The sequence below is a fragment of the Arvicanthis niloticus genome, chromosome 6 (genome assembly GCF_011762505.2).
Source record: "Arvicanthis niloticus isolate mArvNil1 chromosome 6, mArvNil1.pat.X, whole genome shotgun sequence".
In the NCBI taxonomy this organism is placed as follows: domain Eukaryota; kingdom Metazoa; phylum Chordata; class Mammalia; order Rodentia; family Muridae; genus Arvicanthis; species Arvicanthis niloticus.
The window spans coordinates 55835559-55855166 of NC_047663.1; the positions used below are offsets into that span (position 1 = coordinate 55835559).

Genomic DNA, 19608 nt, shown 5'->3' on the forward strand with positions numbered 1-19608 from the left:
TTTCATTCATCATGAACTCATGGGGGAAGAACTGTCAATCAGAGATGAATAACTCTTAGCAGCATAGAGGGGTTGGGTGTGTTTGAGACTTGTGTTTTGTGCCACAGGCTCCTTTGGCAGTGTCCTAACCTGGTTTGGGGTGCTATAACAGAGTGCTGGAGAGCAGGTAATCAATAAAGAACTGATATTTACTTGGTTCATGATGCAGCAGTCTGGCAAGTCTGCTGAAGACCTCAGTATGTTGACATCCCATGCCAAAAGGCAGAAGAGTAAGAGAGTGAGAGCCAGGGAGATAGATGGGACCAAACTCACATCTGTGACCCATGATCACAGGAACTAATTCACTCCCATGATACAAATGGGAGCCATTTACAGGGCAGATCCACAATGACCTGCTCACTGGGGATTAAATTTTTAACACCTAAGTTTTAGGGAACACATTCAAATCACATAAAGCAGTCTGGCAATATCTATGAATCCCAGAACAATGTTTTATTCATAAGATTACAATAAAAATATGGTAAAACACATATCTGGTTTTGTTTTATTTTGTTTTCTCCACATAGCTCAGGTTTACCTCAAAATAACAATCCTCCTGCCTCTGCCTGGCTACATGAAGCTTCTCCAAGGAAATCAGCCACATGGTACTCTTATTCTGAGATCGGAAATGTGTCATGTCTTAAGCTTGGTAGCGTGTCGTGTGTGTGTGTGTGTGTGTGTGTGTGTGTGTGTGTGTGTGTGTGTGTGACACATGTAATTACAACAGTTAGGAGGCTGAGATGAGAGGATTGTGAGTTCAAGGTCAGCATGAGCAACATAGTAAAGATGTTAGAGGTAAGGAGGAGAAAGAGAGAGAATATGTCTTAGTTAGGGTTTCATTGCTCTGAAGAGACATCAAGATCACAGCAACTCTTATAAAGACAACCTTTAATTGGGACTGGCTTACAGGTTCAGAGGTTCAGTCTATTATCATCAAGGCAGAAACATGGCAGCATCCAGGCAGACATGGTGCAGGAGGAGCTGAGAGTTCTACATCTTCATCTGAAGGCTGCTAGAAGACTGGCTTCTAAGGTTTAAAAGCCATGCCACAGTGGCACACCTATTCCTAGAAGGCCACACTTTCAAATAGTGCCCCCTGGGCCAAGCATATTCAACCACCAAAAAGAAGAGGGGGCACTTGATGCTATATCATGGACCATCTGTTTCCTTCATTTAAACTCATTTAACCTTTGATATTGTAGCATGATGTTCTCACCTATAAATTTCACACTCTGGGTTTGTGTGATTGAGTTGAAAAAAAAAAGTCATGTAAATGTCATCATGCTTTAAGTAAGTTGATGACTTTTGGGAGAACACATTCAAAGCTGTTCTGGATATCATGTGGCCAAAGGGCTGCCACTTGAACATGCCTATATGAAAAGGAGATGGTTTAAATAGTTTCCCTGAGGTAACTAGGCAAAACAAACTGCAAAGACAGTTGAATCAAAGAGTTTAAGTGGTGTTAAGTTTAAACCTTAAAACCATTATTCTAAATGAAAGTGGTCAGACACAAAAGGTCACATCTTGTATGATTCCATTTTTATTAAATATCCAAAGTAAGAAAATCTATAGAGACAGAAAGCATATTAGTAATTGCCAGGAGCTTGCAGTAGAGAGATGCAGGGAGGGATTGTTTAATGAGCCTGAGTTGTCCTTTGGGGCCATGAAAATATCCTGAGAGTAATGGACCGAGCTGAAAGCCGTGTAGCTCTGTGACTGTGCTTTCCTCCACCAAACTGTACACCTTACAATGGTTCATTTTACATTGTGTAAATTTTACCTCCTTTTAAAAGTACATAAGTCAATGGAAAAGATTGTTTATAGAAGAATTAGGTGAGCTGAGAGAGGGCAAAATAGAAAAACTGAAAGGATTCTTTAGCCCTGAGAGTACGTAGAGTGATGTGTGTAGAGTTCTCAGGGCTGAGGGTGTGTGTGTTCAAGGTATGCTTGCTTTGGTGGGGGTTATGAGCAGCCTTGAGGAGGGAAGATTAGGTTAGGAAAAAGGGAGCTTCCCTAGCCCTTTACAAGCTGGTAAAATAGATGAGGGGAGAGAGTGGTCTGTGTGAGCTGGTACTGTCACCAGAAAACTGATGTGAGAAACAGAGAAAAATGGCAGAGAAGTAAGTGGTCACATGGGTGTGGACATTATAGATTAAGGTATGAATAATCAGGCTGGCAAGATAGCTCAGTCTTCAAACCTAACTACCTGAGACAGATCATAGACACCCACATAGTAGAGGGAGAGAACCAATTCCCCCAAAATATATCCTGACATTGACACATATGCCGTATCATGTGCTCACCCACCCACATACATATACATGCATGCACATGCAATAAATAATTCTTTTAAGGATATAAATAGCATATAAAGGAATGTGACTTAGATGAATGAATATACTAAAGAACAAAGAATTGGTCACAGAGTAAATTTCTATTGCTCATCCTTCCGTGTGCTTTCAGCAACAGTCACACTGCCAAGAAAGCCCACATCAGGAGGATATTGGTCTTTCTTTTAAAGAGGTTATGTTATGTAGTGAGATACTGTGGATTCTCCCCCACAGAGACAGAGTTTTCCATTTACAGTGCTACCTCTTCATCAGGTTCCCATCTCAGCCACCCCAACCATGGACCCCCTGAGGATGCTAACTGATGATGCTGATATGGCTACCTGGCAGAATGAGGGCCTCCCTGCTGACCGCATGTCCATGGAGAACGCCACCATCCTCATCAACTGTGAGCGCTGGCCGCTCATGGTTGACCCTCAACTGCAAGGCATTAAATGGATCAAAAACAAATATGGAGAAGAACTCCGGGTCACCCAGATTGGCCAAAGGGGGTAAGTGGCTAGCCACACAAAGTTGCCACTTTTGCCTTTTGTGTAAGAAGAAAACATTGCATGGAGCAAACTTAAGCCCTGGTGGCTTTTGTTCCCTCTTCTGACCTCTCCATCAGGGAACCATCCTGATTTCTTGCAAGTTTCCTTCTCAGTTTAAGAAGTATTGAAGCAAGAGACTTGAGCGCCAGCTCTATGCTTTTTCTCATTTATTATACATTTCATAAAGAGAGAAGAAAAGTTCAATACAGAGAAACAGTAAACATTTAAGAAAGCAGAAACACTGCTACCCTTACCTTTGTACAAGGTGTACATATATCAAATTATTACTCGATACCCCACAAGGACATACAACTACTATATACCAGTTAAAAGGATGCTGTACCTTCTCATCTCATCTGTGCATACTTTGTCACCATCTCTGGTGTTTATCTCTTTGACAGTTATTAGTTATCAAATAGACAGTTTCAGAATCACCTAGGAGCTAAGCCTCTGGGATGCCTGTTAGGAATCATCCTGTCTAGATTAGCTTCCAACCCTTAATTGGGTTAATTGAAGTAGAAAGAACTCCCACCTAAAATGGGTGGCACTATTCCCTAGGCTTGGGTCCCAAACTATATAAAAAAGAGAAAGCTTCTGTGGTAGTTTCAATGAAAATGGCCCCCACAGACTCATAGGGAGTTACACTTTTAGGCGGTATGGTTTTGTGGGAGTGGGTGTGGCCTTGTTGAAGAAGAATGTTACTAATGGTAGACTTTGAGGCTGAAGAAGCTCAAACCAGGTCCAGTGTCCTTCATTTTTCCTGCTGCCTACCTATCTAAATGTAGAAATTTCATTTACCTCTCCAGCACCATGTCTGTCTGTGTAGTATCGTGCTTCTTGTCTTAGTTTGGGTTTCCATTGCTGTGAAGAGACACCATGACCCAGGCAACAGTTATCACATTTAATTGGGTAAAGGACACCATTTAATTGGAGCTGGATTACAGGTTCAAAGGTTCAGTTCATTGTCATGTAGGCTGGAGCTTAGCAGGGTCCAGGCAGGCATGGCATGTGAGGAGCCAGGAGTTCTATATCTTGATCAGAAGGCAAGGAGAAGACTGGCTTCCAGGGAGCTAGGAGGAGGGTCTCAAAGTCCACACCCACAGGGGCACACTTCCTTCAACAAAGCCACACCTACTCCAACACCCCTCCTAATAGTGTTACTCCATGGGCCAAACATATCCAAACCACCACACTTCCCATTTTAACAATGAACTAAAGCTCTGAACTGCAAGCTAGCCAAAATGAAATGCTTTCTTTTATAAAAGTTGCTGTGGTCATGGTATCTCTTCACAGCAATAGCATTGACTAAGATACTAGCTGAGCATGGGCATTCTACTCCCTCTCATTTGGAGTTATGAATGCAACTTGACCAGCTGCCTCAAACTCCTCCCTCGAGACTTCCCCTGATGGACTGTGCCCATGTGTCAAAATAGATGTTTTTCCCCTTGAGCCAGGTCAGGCCTGATGGCACATTAAACGCCAGCCAGCAGTAGTTAGGATCTGCTCTTGAGGGAGAAGAGCAACCTGGTCACTCTATTAGATTTACCCTGTTTGGCCAGGCTCGTGGGCTCTTGAGTTTTGCTGCCAGCTTGTGCCCCCTCTACAACATGACTGTTCTCATGATGTTAGACATGCACCAGCAGGCTCATACTGACCTCAGTGGAGGCCATCTGACTGGCACCTGTCACTCCACCGTTCACTGCATCAGAGAATACAAATCATGAGGGCCATGAATGGACAAGACAGAGTCCCCAGGGACTTGCCTGGCAGAAACAATTGTCAGGAGGAAGTGACTAAACCAGACTATCGTGTGGCCTTAGGAAAAGATCACAAAAGAGAAGCCCTTGCCCACAAATGGGACTGGCAGTGATAGATGAGAAGTCACAGGGTAAGGTTGTGTCATTGAAGATGAAAAATGGCCAGAGCAAGGCTGGCCTCTTGCCCCAGAGTGACTGCAAAATGCTTCCATGACTTTAGGAATTGATGGGAAGAAACTGAGTGTGGCAGCAGTTCCAGGAAGGGATTAGCCTAGAAGAGTGTCCATAAAGAGGGCCAGGAGCCACTGACGGTGACAGCTCAGGAACCATCTGGAACTCCAGTACCAAGAGATCTGATTCCTCTTCTTGTGGCCATCACTCACACAAAAATATACACAGCATACAAGTAATAAAAAGAAATTTAAAAATAAATAAATAAATAGTAAATATTTCCTAGGATGTCCAAAATGAGACTTAAAATCAGCTATTTGTGGGTTAACTGGTGGCAGTACACCAGCTTGTACTGTGAGCTAAAGGGATACACCATGTGCCATTTTAGAGTTTTCATAAAATAGATAAAATCTGTTCTTAAGTATAATAAATGTCTTATTTTACATGTGTAAAAAAAATTACTTTGGAAGAATACTCAATGCCTTGGGGAAATGTTTATATTTTATATATAAAAAACTAGGTTATAAAGCAAAAGTGCCATATGAATTCAATAATATAAAAACTAAACTTGAGAATGTAATGTAGTCAACTCTTTATACCTACAGGCTGCACAGAGAGCCAACCTTGTGTCCGAAATACTTGGGACCAATTGTGTCTGTACTAAACACGTGCAGGCACAGTGGCCCCTGTTGTTAATAATCCTATGCAACCACCATTACCCAGCAGTTCACTGAATCGGGTATTATAAATAAAAGTTATGGAAGGATGGCTGCAGAGTGTGTGCACACATGACATCATTTCATGGAAGGGTGTAGTTGAACCATTTAGCCCTATCCCTGTCTAGTTTATGAATGAATGAGACTTATACTATGGTTATTATATTTGTCTTGGATGGTATTGGAGGGTAACCCCTAATCTGCTTTTCTAACCGCTGGCCCCAATTTCTCCAATGGTGTACCCCCAAATACTTGCTGTTTTTCCTGGCCATGTGCCCTTAGTTTATCTCTCATGGTGGCTTCCTCCTCCTCCTCCTTCTTCTCCTCTTCTTCCTCCTATCCCTCCACCTCCTTTTCCTATTCCTGTTCTTCCTCTCCTCCTCCCTTTTCTCTGACTCTCCTTTTCTTTCTCTCCCTCCCACTCTCTGCAACTCCCAACCATGTTACTCCAAAACCACCTACCTCTAATCCCTCCAGAAACTGGCTATAGCCATTTTTATTTAACCAATAGTTTTAAATTGAGCACTTGTTGGGTTTGTTTTCTATGGGGCCCCAAGCCAACCCCCCACCACCCAGTACCAAAGGATCACCCAAATAAGCAGATGTCCACAGTAAACACTGAATTATAAATAACAGACGGGGGTGTGGTTAATTTTCATATTCCTTTTTATTTTGTCATATCTACTTTTAAAAAATAAAAAAAAAAAAAACATAAATGTCATTTTAAGTAGAGAAAAACGTAGCAGCTGAAGACCCTTCTGGAAGCTGTGCCTCCCTGCTCAGCCCTGTACTTCCCTCAGAAGCACAGTGGACTTGTTAAATTGCCTCAGATCCATGCATTGGTATAGACTCACACTGCCTAACTTGCTTCTCAGCTGCCTTCAGACCATAGAACGTGCCCTGGAAGCTGGAGATGTGGTGCTGATTGAGAACCTTGAGGAATCCATAGATCCTGTCCTGGGACCTCTGCTTGGGAGAGAAGTCATTAAGAAAGGACGGTGAGACTTGGCTACACAGCTGCCCTGTGCTCAGAGTGGGTCCACTGCCCTGGTTAGAGCTATGGAGAGCTCACTTCTAGAATCTTTTCTCCTGGGCTCAGGTCAGGGAGCTCACTGCAGCTGGCCTGCCTTCCTCTCCTCTAGCAGCGGGGCATTTTATTGGCCTTGGATTCTAGAAGCCTGTAACTCCTTGCCCTGTTTCTAATGGCTACAGTACACAATTTGAGGGGAGCCTTAAGGGAAAATGGTCAAAACTTCTAAGACATACACCTTATTCAATCTGAATGTGTGAGGCTCAGAACACAGCTCCCAGTCAATCTGATGACTCTTAGTGACTTTGAAGCCTTAGCATGTACAGGGTAGAGAAAGGAAGTTTATATGAATAAGAAAATGAGAGGAAGTAAGTAGAAGGGCTTCCATCTCATATGATAGACATGCTAATTAACAATTAAGTTATGATTAACTCTGGGGCCATCCTTACCTGTTTTCTATTGCTGTAACAAAGGACTCAAGGCTAGGTAGTTTCTTAAGAAAATTCATTTGTGTAGTTCATAGTTTTAGAAACAGAAAGCCCAAGGTTGGCCAACTGGATCCAATAAGAGTTGTTTTGCAATATCATAACCTGGCAGATAGCATTGTGGCAGGAGTCCATGGCAGGTGGGTGTGGGTGGTTAACATAATGAGACAGAAAGCAAGAGATTGTGGTGGGTCCAGGCTTAGTCTTTCAGAGTCTAATCCTCTCCTGCTAGACCCAACCCCCTCCCAAGAGACAGCATTAACCCTTACAATTACCTTCCACCAGACCCCACCTCTCAGATACACACATACACACAAACACACACACCCACATGCACATGCAGTGTACAACCATTCTATCATATGAAAGACCAGACTTCTAGTACATGGATCTTTGGAGTAAAACCATGTCCAAGGCTTAGCAGAAAACCTACTGTTTGCAGAGTCCCCAATTTACCCTTCAAGCTAAACCTGCTTCTGTATTTAATTATTTTCACCCATCAAAAACATTCCCTCTCTAGCCCAGACAAAAAGAAGCCCTCTAGCGTGCCTAGGAAGATCATCCTGCCAACTGCAAGCAGATGCCCCTGCTGCCATATTCTGTGCTGCCATCTGCTGGGACATTTTTATAGTATCCGAATCTATACTGACAGTGGGAACAATTCCACCTAAAGTTTCACACTAGAAAATGAAGCATGAGACAAAACTTAATCTTTCCAACCTGCTCCCAACATTAAGGCAAAGAAAGGTTGTGGGTAATTGTTAGACATCATTAGAAAAAGATTGTAAGAATATGATAATATTGTTGACTGTGCTCCTATTTAAAAAAAATCTAAAATTCTACATGAAGGCACCCCTCCTTCATCTGATCCTTTGTGTTCCAGATTCATCAAGATTGGAGACAAGGAGTGTGAATTCAATCCCAAGTTCCGGCTCATCCTTCACACCAAGCTGGCCAACCCTCACTACCAGCCTGAACTGCAGGCTCAGGCCACCCTGATCAACTTCACAGTGACCAGGGATGGCCTGGAGGACCAGCTGCTGGCTGCTGTGGTCAGCATGGAGAGACCAGACCTGGAGCAGCTGAAGGTGTGTCAGAGATTCAGTGGGGAAGAAAGGAAGGAAGGGATGCTCTGCCCTGGGTCCTGCAGTGTAGCCACTGTGGGAATAGAAGTGGGCAAGTTTCTCCTTGAATCCAGCAGAGTGGGCTCTTCAAGACACTGTATGAATCCCAACCCTACCTAGTCACCCAGGAATACCCAGTTTGAAAAGGATGAATGTGGTTAGCTGAAGAACAAAAGCAGGAAAGCTGAGAAAGGTGACATTCCTGTCCCCAAGAGCAGGGCCTGGTTTGGGGCTCTGATATGAGAATGTCTGATCTCACAAGTCACATGGAGCCATCCAAAGCCAAGTAGGATTAAATTATGCCTGGGTAACAGAAACAGGATCATCTTTGCTGTGACTGTGTCTTAGCCAGTTTAAGGTACATGTCAGGCAGCATAAAGGGCAAGCACTTGGGTCCTATCACTTCTAAAGGCTGGCAGCTATAGACCATGTTGCTGATACAAATGTTCCTTATGAGGCTTTTCTTGGCTTGCTGGAAGCTGCTTGCCCCCATAACACATATATAGAGCTAGGGGCCCCTCTCTTATTTCTTCTAGGAACGTTAATCCCATCTAGCAAGGGCTCCCCTCTATGACACCTAAGTACTTTCCTACACAGTCAGTTGGAGGATTAGTCTTAGCATACAAATTTGAGCATGCTTTCCTTTCTTTCTTTAGATGTGATTAGATTAGATTAGATAATACAGGCCAAGAAGGGAAACCAATCTTCCACAGCATATGTGAGACTGAGTCCACACCTCCCTAGAACTCTCCCCAGACACACTCCGGAGCCCAAATCTACACAACCAAGATCATTGTATGGAAGACCCAACAGAGCCCAAGGAAGACTATGTAGCTGTCTACACAGCTTATAGCCAAGCAGAGAACACAGGCAGTGGAAATGCAAACTGAGAAATAATGCCATTTTAGCTACTAGGAAGAATTTTCAGGAACTGAAACTAGGTAATATAAAAAGCAACAGGGCCAAGATGGCCTCAAACTGGTCATTATCATGCCCCTCTGTCTCCTATTTACCAGAATAGTGTGTGTGTGTGTGTGTGTGTGTGTGTGTGTGTGTGTGTGTGTGTGTGTGTATTCATGCAAAAGGTATGGTTTAAGGGAACTAACTTAAATAGTAGTCATCAGAAAGCTTCTATGAGGTATTGGCCTTTGAGCTAATTCCTAAGTAATTTGAAAGCCTCTAGGTATAGTGTTCCCAAAGAAGAATAGCCAGTCCTATCCTCAGGCTAGACTAACATCTGCAGTTTTAAGAAACTGAACAGGGGTTGGAGCAATGGCTCAGCAGTTAATAATGCTTCTTCTCTTGTAGAACATCCAAGTTCTGTCCACAGCACCCATGTGAGACAGCTCAAAACCATCTATAACTCAAGCCTCAGGAGATTTGACACTTTCTAGCCTCTTCAGGCACAAGTCTACATACAGACACATATACACATAAGAAGTCATATATATAATTAATAAATGAGACAGACAGACAGACAGACAGACAGACAGACAACTGAGGGAGGGTTGCATGGCTAAAAGTCCTAATATGTACATTGTTCTTGACTGGGATCAAAAGGTTTCACAGGTCAAAGATGCTAGGGCTGTCTGGAGTTAACTCCCATCTGTCGGTGTACAGATAAAGATTGTTCAGTGCTTTAGGATACCCAGTGTAATCATGACAAAGAAAAGAGGATGTGAGAGTTGCTGGGATTCCAGTCCTACACTGGCCACAGATGAGGACCTTGTTGGAACTGCATGAGCCAGATAAGTTCATCTTTTAAGTACTTCTTCACTGTTCATCTGATGCCAACAAAGCAGGAGACAGAACTCTCCGGAGGATGAAACCATTACTCTACTGTCTGCTCACAGGTTCTATTTAGTGACCTCAGCACTGTATTAAGCATAGCACAGCTCTCTTAAGTATAAGGACTTGGAGTCACAGATTACTGACATGGAAAGAGCATAAGCCAGCCTATGATCTCCATTCTAAACCAGTGGGGAGTTGTACCCTGGAGCCCCTCAGATACCAAACTGCTGATGGTCCAGTCTCTTATGTAAATGATCTGTTTGCATAGCACACGCCAGCATCCTCTCATATGCTTCCATTCACCTCTAGATTACTTCTAATACCCACTATGTTGTAAATGTTACACCGTGTAACATGAATCACTCATAGGGTGCTGTTTGGAGACCAATGGCATGAATAGATTTGGGCATGTTTGAATCAGCTGAAACTTTAGCCATAGTTTCAGGCTAAACCACTTGCATTTTTATTCCCAGAATCATGGCAGCCAACTGCACAGCTACAGCTGGGACCCCATTCACCTGCTCACTTCTACTTGGGGTCAAAAGCATTCTGCTGCTGTACCCTCGGTACACTGTCTCTGCAGGGAGAGACTCTGGCCCTTCCAACATTTATTTATTCAAGCCTGTCCTAGAGTAAGATGCTGCGGCATCTCTACCTGACTCCTCCTTGCTTGATGTTTACAGTCAGATCTCACAAAGCAGCAGAACGGTTTCAAAATCACCCTCAAAACCTTAGAGGACAATCTGCTGTCTCGCCTCTCTTCAGCCTCGGGGAACTTCCTGGGAGATACAGCCTTGGTGGAAAACCTGGAGGTCACCAAGAAGACTGCTGCAGAGGTGGAGGAAAAGGTACACCCACTCTGGCATGCCAGAAGGCCCAGGCCAGATGTTCCTTTGGCCCCCACTTCCTCTGATCTTAGAACCTGAATCTGGCTTCTGTTTCCATCTTCCCAAGTTTCTTCAAAAAAGTCCACACACATGTGGGCAGTGCTACTTGGGTTGTCAAAAAGACAAAGTTAGGAGGTAGACATTTTGAAAGTGAGACATGGGAAATTAGAGGAGGAAAAGGGGATGGATATGGTCAAGTTTATTATATACATGTATAAAATTCTTGTAAGAATAAAGAAAAAAATATAAATTTTGAAAGGTGTTTTTAAAATCCAGGCATGATTCTAGAGTGACCTCTGCCCATTCTGGGTTGCAGAGCTACTACCTTCTAGAATAGGCCTTTGATATTTCTACTTCACAAACCACTTAAGTCTGAATGGGGCCTTTTCTGCAGAAAATGGTGGCCACAGAGAATGCCTAAGTTTGTAGAATCACCTCATAGCTGTATAAATTAAATAATTCAGATGTGATTGTGTTGTAAGACAATCCTCTGGGCTGACCGAAAGATTTCAAAGTTTGATTTTAATGCAAAAACATTAGTAGAATCCCAGGAAACTAAATATCATCCTGGAAAACAGTTCCAGTACACAGCTTCCTTCCTGCATAGCATGTTGGGAAGGCTGTTTCCCCATGGAGACTAGAAAATGACTTGATGAGAAAGAGGACTCAACTCTTTACCCTCCCCACCAAACCCCCAGCCATGTGAGGCCTTTCTACATTTCCTCCCTGCCCAGATCAGATCAGTTCTGAGACTGACTTCAGTGAGGACCTCACACATTTACAATGGGGACCAGGAGCAACATGTCTCTGAATGAATGTGCTAACTGCCTGCTTCCTAAGATTCCTCCAAACAGGAAAGGCTTTGTTCAACATAGGGTCAAAATAAGAAAAGAAAGAAAAGCCTTGTATGTGCGAGACCTTGTGTTCAGTCCTTTACACCACCAAAACGTTAAAAACAGAACAAGTGATAAGTCACAATCAGCCAGGTCTGAGCTAAGAAATAACAGTGATAACATTGAAAAGTCCAACCTAGCCGAGTGGCTGCTCTGTGACAAGGGTTTACTGTCCATTATCTTGGCAGTTATATCTCAGGCAAGCCTAAAAGTATAGAAAGTCCAAAGCTCTGGTCTGGAGAGACCCAGATCACACAGAGGGTGTAGGTCAGAGGGTGGAGCCAGCCTTGTTGATCTCTCCTGTCACATCATCCTTCCTTGCCTCATCACCAATGAACCATCACCTGCCACATGACATACAGAGCTTTCTCGTCTATACTGTTTCCCATTTTAGAGGCTCTTTTTCCTTCCCTCTCATCCATCTAACAGATATTTAGTTGTCAGCTTCCATATTCCAAATTCCATGACTGCAGTTGGGGCTATGAGCAGTGTACATGGAGTATAAGGGATGGTGATCTTCTGAGGCAAGGCCCTGAATTCACAGCAGTGAGCGGAGAGGCTTAATACAGTGGGGCTGGTGAGATCGTATCATTCAGGGTAGATGAAAAAGCTCGTCTGCGGAAAAATAGAGAATAAGTTGCCAATGTGATAAGGCATATGAGGCAAACATGAGGCTACAGTTGGTCCATGGGTTGACATGTGCAACTGAGAGAGAGAGATGCAGATAATTGGAAACTGGGAACAGCCAGAAATGAAGGTAGCTCATTTCTAACTGTCTCTATAAAGCCATGGGGGCTTAACGAGCCAGGGACATGTTCTGAGAAGTGTAAAAATTAGAGGATATCAGGAGGTAGTTGTGTAGACACTACCAGTTAGGCTGTCACTATACCAGTTAGGTATGACCATATGGAACTCCATTCTGTCCTTGTGACTGTATTTTGGGGAATCCGGGAGTCAATCTTATCTGCTACAAGTGAGGGAGTAGTGTTGAGATGTAATGTTGGGAGAGAGGTGAAAATTTATAATATTTATGGAAGATTAGAACAAGAGTTGACTAGAGGCATAGAGATTAATGAGCAGCGCTAAGCAGTTGGGGGGCATAGAACGCTAAATCCGTAAGGACACGGACTAAGAATTATGTGATTCTTTAATGTTCTCCTGAGATTCAGCTACTGAACGTAACCAATTTATATTTATTAGCATCATTGACATTTGGTAGTTGGATTTTTTTAGAGTTTCTTATTAATTAGCATTTTCATCTCAAGCATTAGTTTGTGTATTCTTCAACCTTTCATCCCTTCCTAGTGAGTTTGAAATAGATCACAAATTCTTGTAGACTCTAGGCTATAGGATGCCAAATCTATTTGTGTGGGGGTGTCTCTTATTTAACCCCTGTCGTGTTACTCCCCCACTGTGTGCGGCTTCTAGCAATCAGTGATCCTATTTTTGTTTTTGTGTCATCCACTTTCCAAGTTAGTAAAAATACAAAATATTCAGATTTCTATGCCTGGCTTATTTTACTTAACATAGTTCCAGTTTTATCCCCTTTACCGGTATCAGAACTACAGCTCTCCTTTCAGCTGAATAATAATTCATTATGGATATCTGCCACATTTTCCTTCATCTATCCATGTGTCAATGACCATCTTGGTTGGTTCTATGACTTAGCTATCACAAACTGAGAATATTGTTTTTAGTAAACTACCTCCTGACACATGGATTTCATCCTTTAGATAGGTGCCCAGTGGTAGATGAGAGATGAATTGTGCTGTTCACTTTGCTTTTATGATTTGTTTTTTACTGTTTTCCGTGTTGGTTATAGTACTTTTAAAAATATGTGTGTGTAATTTTATATTTATGAGTGTTTGTATGTATGTATGTGCACTATTTAGGTTCCTAGTCCCTGTAGAACCCAGAAAACAGTATAAGATCCTCTGGAACTAGAATTATAAATACTTGTAAACTACCACATGGATGCTAGAAATTAAACCAGGGTCCCCTGCAAGAGCTTCAAGGAGTTATAGTGCTTTACACTTCCATCAACTGTACATAGGTGTTCTCCTACATATCTACAAAATGGTCATCTTTGTTTAACTTTAAAAGATTTATTGACATTAAGAAAATAAACCATTTTCTTAAATATTTCTTAAGTTTTTTCTTTGTCTGAAAGAATTTCATATATGTATACAATAAAATATTATCATTAGTGGTAGTTTAAATAAGAATGACCCCCAGGGGCTCATTTATTTGAATGCATTGTCACCAGGCAGTGGTATTATTTGAAAGGGTTATAAGGATTATGAGGTGTGGCCTTTCTGAAGGAAATATGTCACTGGAGATAGGTTTGGAGCTTTGAGGTTTCAAAGGCTCACACCTACCAGTTGCCCACCCCCTCTTGATCAGGTTGTAGCTCGAAGCTGCTACTCCGGTATCTGCCTGCATACCACCATGTTCCCCACCATTATGATAATGGTCTAAACCTCTGAAACTGTAAGGAAGCTCCCAGTTAATTTCTTCTTTCATAAGCATTTCCTTGGCCGTGGTGTCTCTTTACAGCAATACGACAGTGACTACGGCACATATTTACCCCCATTATTTCCACTGAAACTTCTCCTAAATCTTCCTATTCCAGAAAACCCCCTCCCAGCTTTATTTCTTTTCCTATTTTGATAACCAATAAGTCCATATAGAGCTGTCCATATGCTCGAGAGCATGGCTCTATCTACTGGAACATGGGAAACCTAGCAATGGCTGCATCCTCAATATAGAATGACTCTCCCTCTTGAGCAGCCATCCACTGCCAATAGCTCCTCAGTAAGAGGTGGAGCCTAAAGATCATCTACTCCATCTATGCCAAGATCAGCATGGTTTGATATTCTGTAGTGCCTGTGAAGGTAATGAGAGCCACTGTGAATTAATGATTCTGATAGCTATGTCATGTCCAGACAACAGTGATTCACAGTACTTCCTCCCACCCTCTGACACTTACATTCTTTCTGCTTTTCCTTCTGTTATGTTCCCTGAACCATGAGTGGGGGCAGGTAATTTAGATGTCTTCTTTAGAGCTGAGCACGACATATCTTCTCTGCAGTTTGGCCATCTCCGTATCTCTCAATTGACTCTTTATTCACTACCAAAAAACAAAAGAAGCTTCTCTAACCAAGGTTAGGAGCAGACAAGATCTGTGGGCATAAACACAAGTATCTAGAAGGTATTTAAATATTACGACCGTTCAGCAAAATAACAGCAGCAAGGTTTTGCCCTTTGACCTCCCTGGCCATGGGTTTTGACTAGGATTAAAGTAAACAGTATAAATACACTTCTAGAGAGCAGGCCCCACATCCAATCAGAAAGTAGTTAGTTACCCCATAACAGCCATGCCACTACTGCATGAGCGGGAATATCTCACCTGGCAGGCCAACAATGCAGTGTGCAAGGTCAAACATTGAGCTGGATCATAAAAAAAAAAAAAAAAATCACTGGTGCTTTTTTTCTCCCAAACAACCATGTAGTACTTTGCAATTCTATAAAAGCTAGCCAGCAGGGACAACTTTCCTGTTTGGGTTTGAGATTGATCTTTTTATGTCCTTGCAGCCAGTGCATGCTATCTTCAGCAACAGGCTCTTGCCACATAGATGTGGTGAGTAACAAAGGCAATGGCCATAGCCTGCGTTGTTTGCAAAAATCTCAGAGCCCTCTTAGAACAAATAACTTGCAGGGAGGTATCTCATGACTCATACTGTGATTTTCGTCTGTTGACCCATGTCTTCTGGGGTCAACATTATTGATCTGGGCAGAGTGATTCCATCCCAATTCTCTCTTTTAAGTTTTATTTTGAAATTAGTATACTAACTGCTGTGTTTACATATGGCCCTGTCATTCAAACTATTAGTTCCATAGTTTGAACTAATAGCAATTCAAACTAAAGTGGAATCATTCTTCTGCTTCACTAGTGTTTTTCTTTCTTTGATGATATGAAAGATGCCACTCTATTTTATTTTAACCTTTTTTGCATATGTATCATATGTATTTCAGTTTAAATGTGACTTTAATATATATGTTTCAATGAGGTGTAGAATTAAGCAATAAACTAGCATCTTCCAAAACAATTTTAGAGTACTTTAATTTTAATCATTTCCTTGTATCTTTTGTTATTGTTTCATAATGTGTCCTGGGGTTTGTTATTGCTGTTAAGAGTCTGCTTTCAATCTAATTACTAGTCTTTTATAGGTACTTTATACTTCCTGATGGCTTTTATTATTCTAGTGTCATCATTGATGTTCTACAATTTCACTGTCTGATAAAGGTGCATCCTTATTTATCATAAGAGGGATATACTTCTTTCAAATAAAAGTTCGGATATTTTGTTAATTTCAGAAATTATTAGCTTTAGATATTACCTCTCCCTCATTTTCTTTATTCTCTGCATGTTTCTGTTAAACTTATTTAGTTCTCTCACCCTACCTGCCAGTTCTTATAAATGCTCACAACTTTCCATTCTTGTGTCTTCCTGAGCTCATTTTAACCATTCTTCAGATCTTCCAGTTTCCGTATTCTATTTTCATCTTTATTCTATTTATCTCATTCACTATTGCATCTAAATAACTGTGTTAGATTCAGGCATTCTTTTTTTTTAATTTTATATTTTATTTACATTTCAGATGCCATCCCCTTTCCCCATTTCCCCTCCCTAGAAAACCCCTATCCCATGCCCCCTTTTCCTTTTTGCTTTTATACAATTTTTAAAAATGTTAATCAAAGGTTTTATAAGTTTGGTAATGCTCAATCAGAAGTGTAACCCAATACCCAACCTAGATATATAAACTGTTTTTGACTGGTGGAGACACATGAACACCTGCCTCCATACCCACCCTCTCTTTCTCTCTCTTTCTCTCTCTCTCATCACCTAGCTTCTCCTCTCCTTCATCTTCTCCTCTCCTTACTCCATCTCTTCCTCTCGGTACTCCTTCCCTCTTAGCTCCTCCTACATATCACCCTTCCTGTTAAAATAAAACTTTTCTCTCAAAATACAATTAGAGCATAATTATTCCTAATCGTACCAGTGAGGTACAAGATAGTCCTAATACCCAGTCCATCATTTTGTTGACTAACCAGAACCTCTGTCATCTCTCCTAACTAAAACACTTAGTTTTGAACCTGGCTTTTTTTCTTGGCTTTAGAATGAATGTCAGCTGAAAACCATCCACTCAGATCTTTTCTCTCAAAGTAAATAGCCAAGATTGGCTATGAGACTATAGGTCTTCAACCCCGTCAGAAATCCAGAATGACTGAGTTAACTGAAATTATGGGAAGCACTAAGCATAGCTTCTAAAACTTAGCCAATTTATAGAGACTGCTGAACACCTGGAAAGCCCCTATTCTACCAAACGTTGGAGCATCTGACAGACCTTAGTGATGCAGAATTATTAAGGGCTGATTACTCTGTCTAGGCAGATATAATCAGTCGACTATTCTGCAAGTGTGTCCTTTTCTGGACAGTAATTTGTCTGTAGATGGAAAGAGGCAATTCTTGCCTAGTGGCTATCACCGCACAACTGGAGTAACTCCAAGGATGCTCAATTTCTTCTTAGAGATTCAGGCGCTTTTTTTTTTTTTTTTTGGTTTTTTGAGATAGGGTTTCTCTGTGTAGCCCTGGCTGTCCTGGAACTCACTCTGTAGACCAGGCTAGCCTTGAACTCAGAAATACACCTGCCTCTGCCTCCCAAGTGCTGGGATTAAAGGCATTCGCCACCACTGCCTGACCGACCAAGATTCAGGCATTCTTATCAGTTTCTTTTCAGGTAAGCCAGCTCCTTTTTAAAATACCATTGTTCAAGGCTTTCTGGTATATCTGCTGCTCTAACTATATTCATTTAATGGTTGTTTTAGGGTTGTTTAGTTGCCGTCTGTCCTTAGTGTACTGACCTTTGTGAAGTATTTTTTTTTTTTAGGGAAGGAGGTTGTTTTAGAAGAGAAAAGGTCTTTGTTTTTGACACAAGGTCTAACTCTGTGACTTAAGCTGGCCTTGACCTTGTGATTTTCCTGCCTTAGCCTCCCAAGTGCTAGATGGAAGAAGTCTTCTAATTGTCTGCTTTGGTAATGATTCTATCGGAAGTACTTTCTGTTGCTGTGATAAAACACCATGACCAAAGTGACATATAAAAGGAAACCATTTAATTTGGGATTAATGATCCCAGAGCATTTGAGCCCATGATAATTATGGCAAGTATCATAGTAGCAGGCAGGCATGATGGTGGAGCAGTAGCCGAGAGCCTAGACCTCAATCCACAGGCACAAAGCAGAGTTCCATGAACTTTTGAAAGCTCAAAACCACCCCCAATGTGACACATCTCCTCCAACAAGACTGTACATCTTGTTCTCAAACATCCCACCAAGGAGGAACCAAGAATTCCAACATGTGAGCCTATGGAGGCCATTCTCATTCAAACAGCCACATTTCCCTTCCCAGCACCCAAAGCTTATGGCCATGTCATAATGTAAAATGTATTCGGTCTGATTTTAAAAGCCCCCAGAGTCACCCACCGTTTAAAAGTCCAAAGTCTAAATTTTCTTCTGAGACTCACAGCAATCTCTCAACTGTAATCCCCTGTAAAATCAAAAAGCAAATTACATACTTCCATTATACAATATATATTAACATTCTAAAACAGAGGAAAGAGGACATAGTGTGCGAATACTATATCAAAGAAAGACTGAATCCCAGCAAGGGCAAACCCCAAATCCTATAATTCTGTCTAATACCAATGGCTTTTATGCCTCTTCCCTTCCAGATTTGCTGACTGTAACATACTTCTCTCTTCTCTGGTTCCACTTCTGTCTGCAGCTGTCCTTGGCAGGTATCCCCACAGCTCTGGCATCTCCAACATCCTGACATCCCCAGTATAATTCACTCTCATAGCTTCACACTATAGGCACTCTGGGTCTTCATACAGGGACTCCCCTACCACTCACTTGGCCTCCACAGCTTTCTTTAACCACAGGAGAAGATTCTACAACCCCTTTACTCCTATATCATTCATGACTCTAAAGCCAGAAGTACATGACTGATACTGCCAAGTTCTGATGCTTACTTGGGATAGAACCTGGCCCCTCCCTTGATTTACATTTGCATACCCTTGATTTGTTGATGTGCATGATTTTTTTTTTTTTTTTTCAAATTGCAGGTTGAGTTGGGTCAGGCCTTTCCTTATCTTTACAGAACAAGCATTGGCCCTAACATTAATTTCCTGTTGCTCTTTTTCTTTTTAAAATTACCATTTTATTTTTTTTCTATTTTTGCTCTTATTCATTGTAAATCTTCATGAGTGGTTACTAATATCCAAGTGACAGAATCAATATTAGACTGTCTTGAAATCTCTGCCAATGAGGTTTGTCCCATACTCTGGATTTAGCCTCAGGCAGATTCTTCATACAAGGGTAAAAAGGAGCCACAGTTTTTGCCAAAATACCACAAGGATGGTCTCTAGTCCAGTTGCTAGTGTTGTTCTCATCTGAAATCTCTTGAGCTGGGCCTTCTTAATGGACACTGCCCTCAGCACTACTGTCTTCCATGCTCCTATTAAAATGGCCCATTTAGCCCTGTTTACAGTGTTCAACCACTTTCCTAGTCCAAAGTCCCATTGTCTTCCACAGTCCTCCAAAACTCAGCATGCTCAAGACTGTCACAGCAATAGCCCTCTTCCTGGTACCACTTTCCATCTTAGTTACTTTTCTTCTACTATGATAAAATATCATGACCAAGGTAACATATAGAATAAAGAATTTAATTTGACACCCACAGTCCAGAGGGTTAGAGTCCACCATGGTGGGGAACACA

At 41.8% G+C, this 19608-nt stretch overlaps 1 protein-coding gene across 1 annotated transcript in view; it reads left to right on the forward strand.

The window, feature by feature from the left end:
- The window catches only part of Dnah9 (dynein axonemal heavy chain 9), a 315133-nt gene that overhangs the window by 252374 nt on the left and 43151 nt on the right, over positions 1–19608 (forward strand). Inside the window, exons 53-56 of the mRNA XM_076935264.1 lie at positions 2643–2878; positions 6437–6559; positions 7960–8164; positions 10675–10908. Of these exons, the coding sequence (XP_076791379.1) occupies positions 2643–2878; positions 6437–6559; positions 7960–8164; positions 10675–10908 (798 nt within the window). The remainder of the gene's footprint in view (positions 1–2642; positions 2879–6436; positions 6560–7959; positions 8165–10674; positions 10909–19608) is intronic.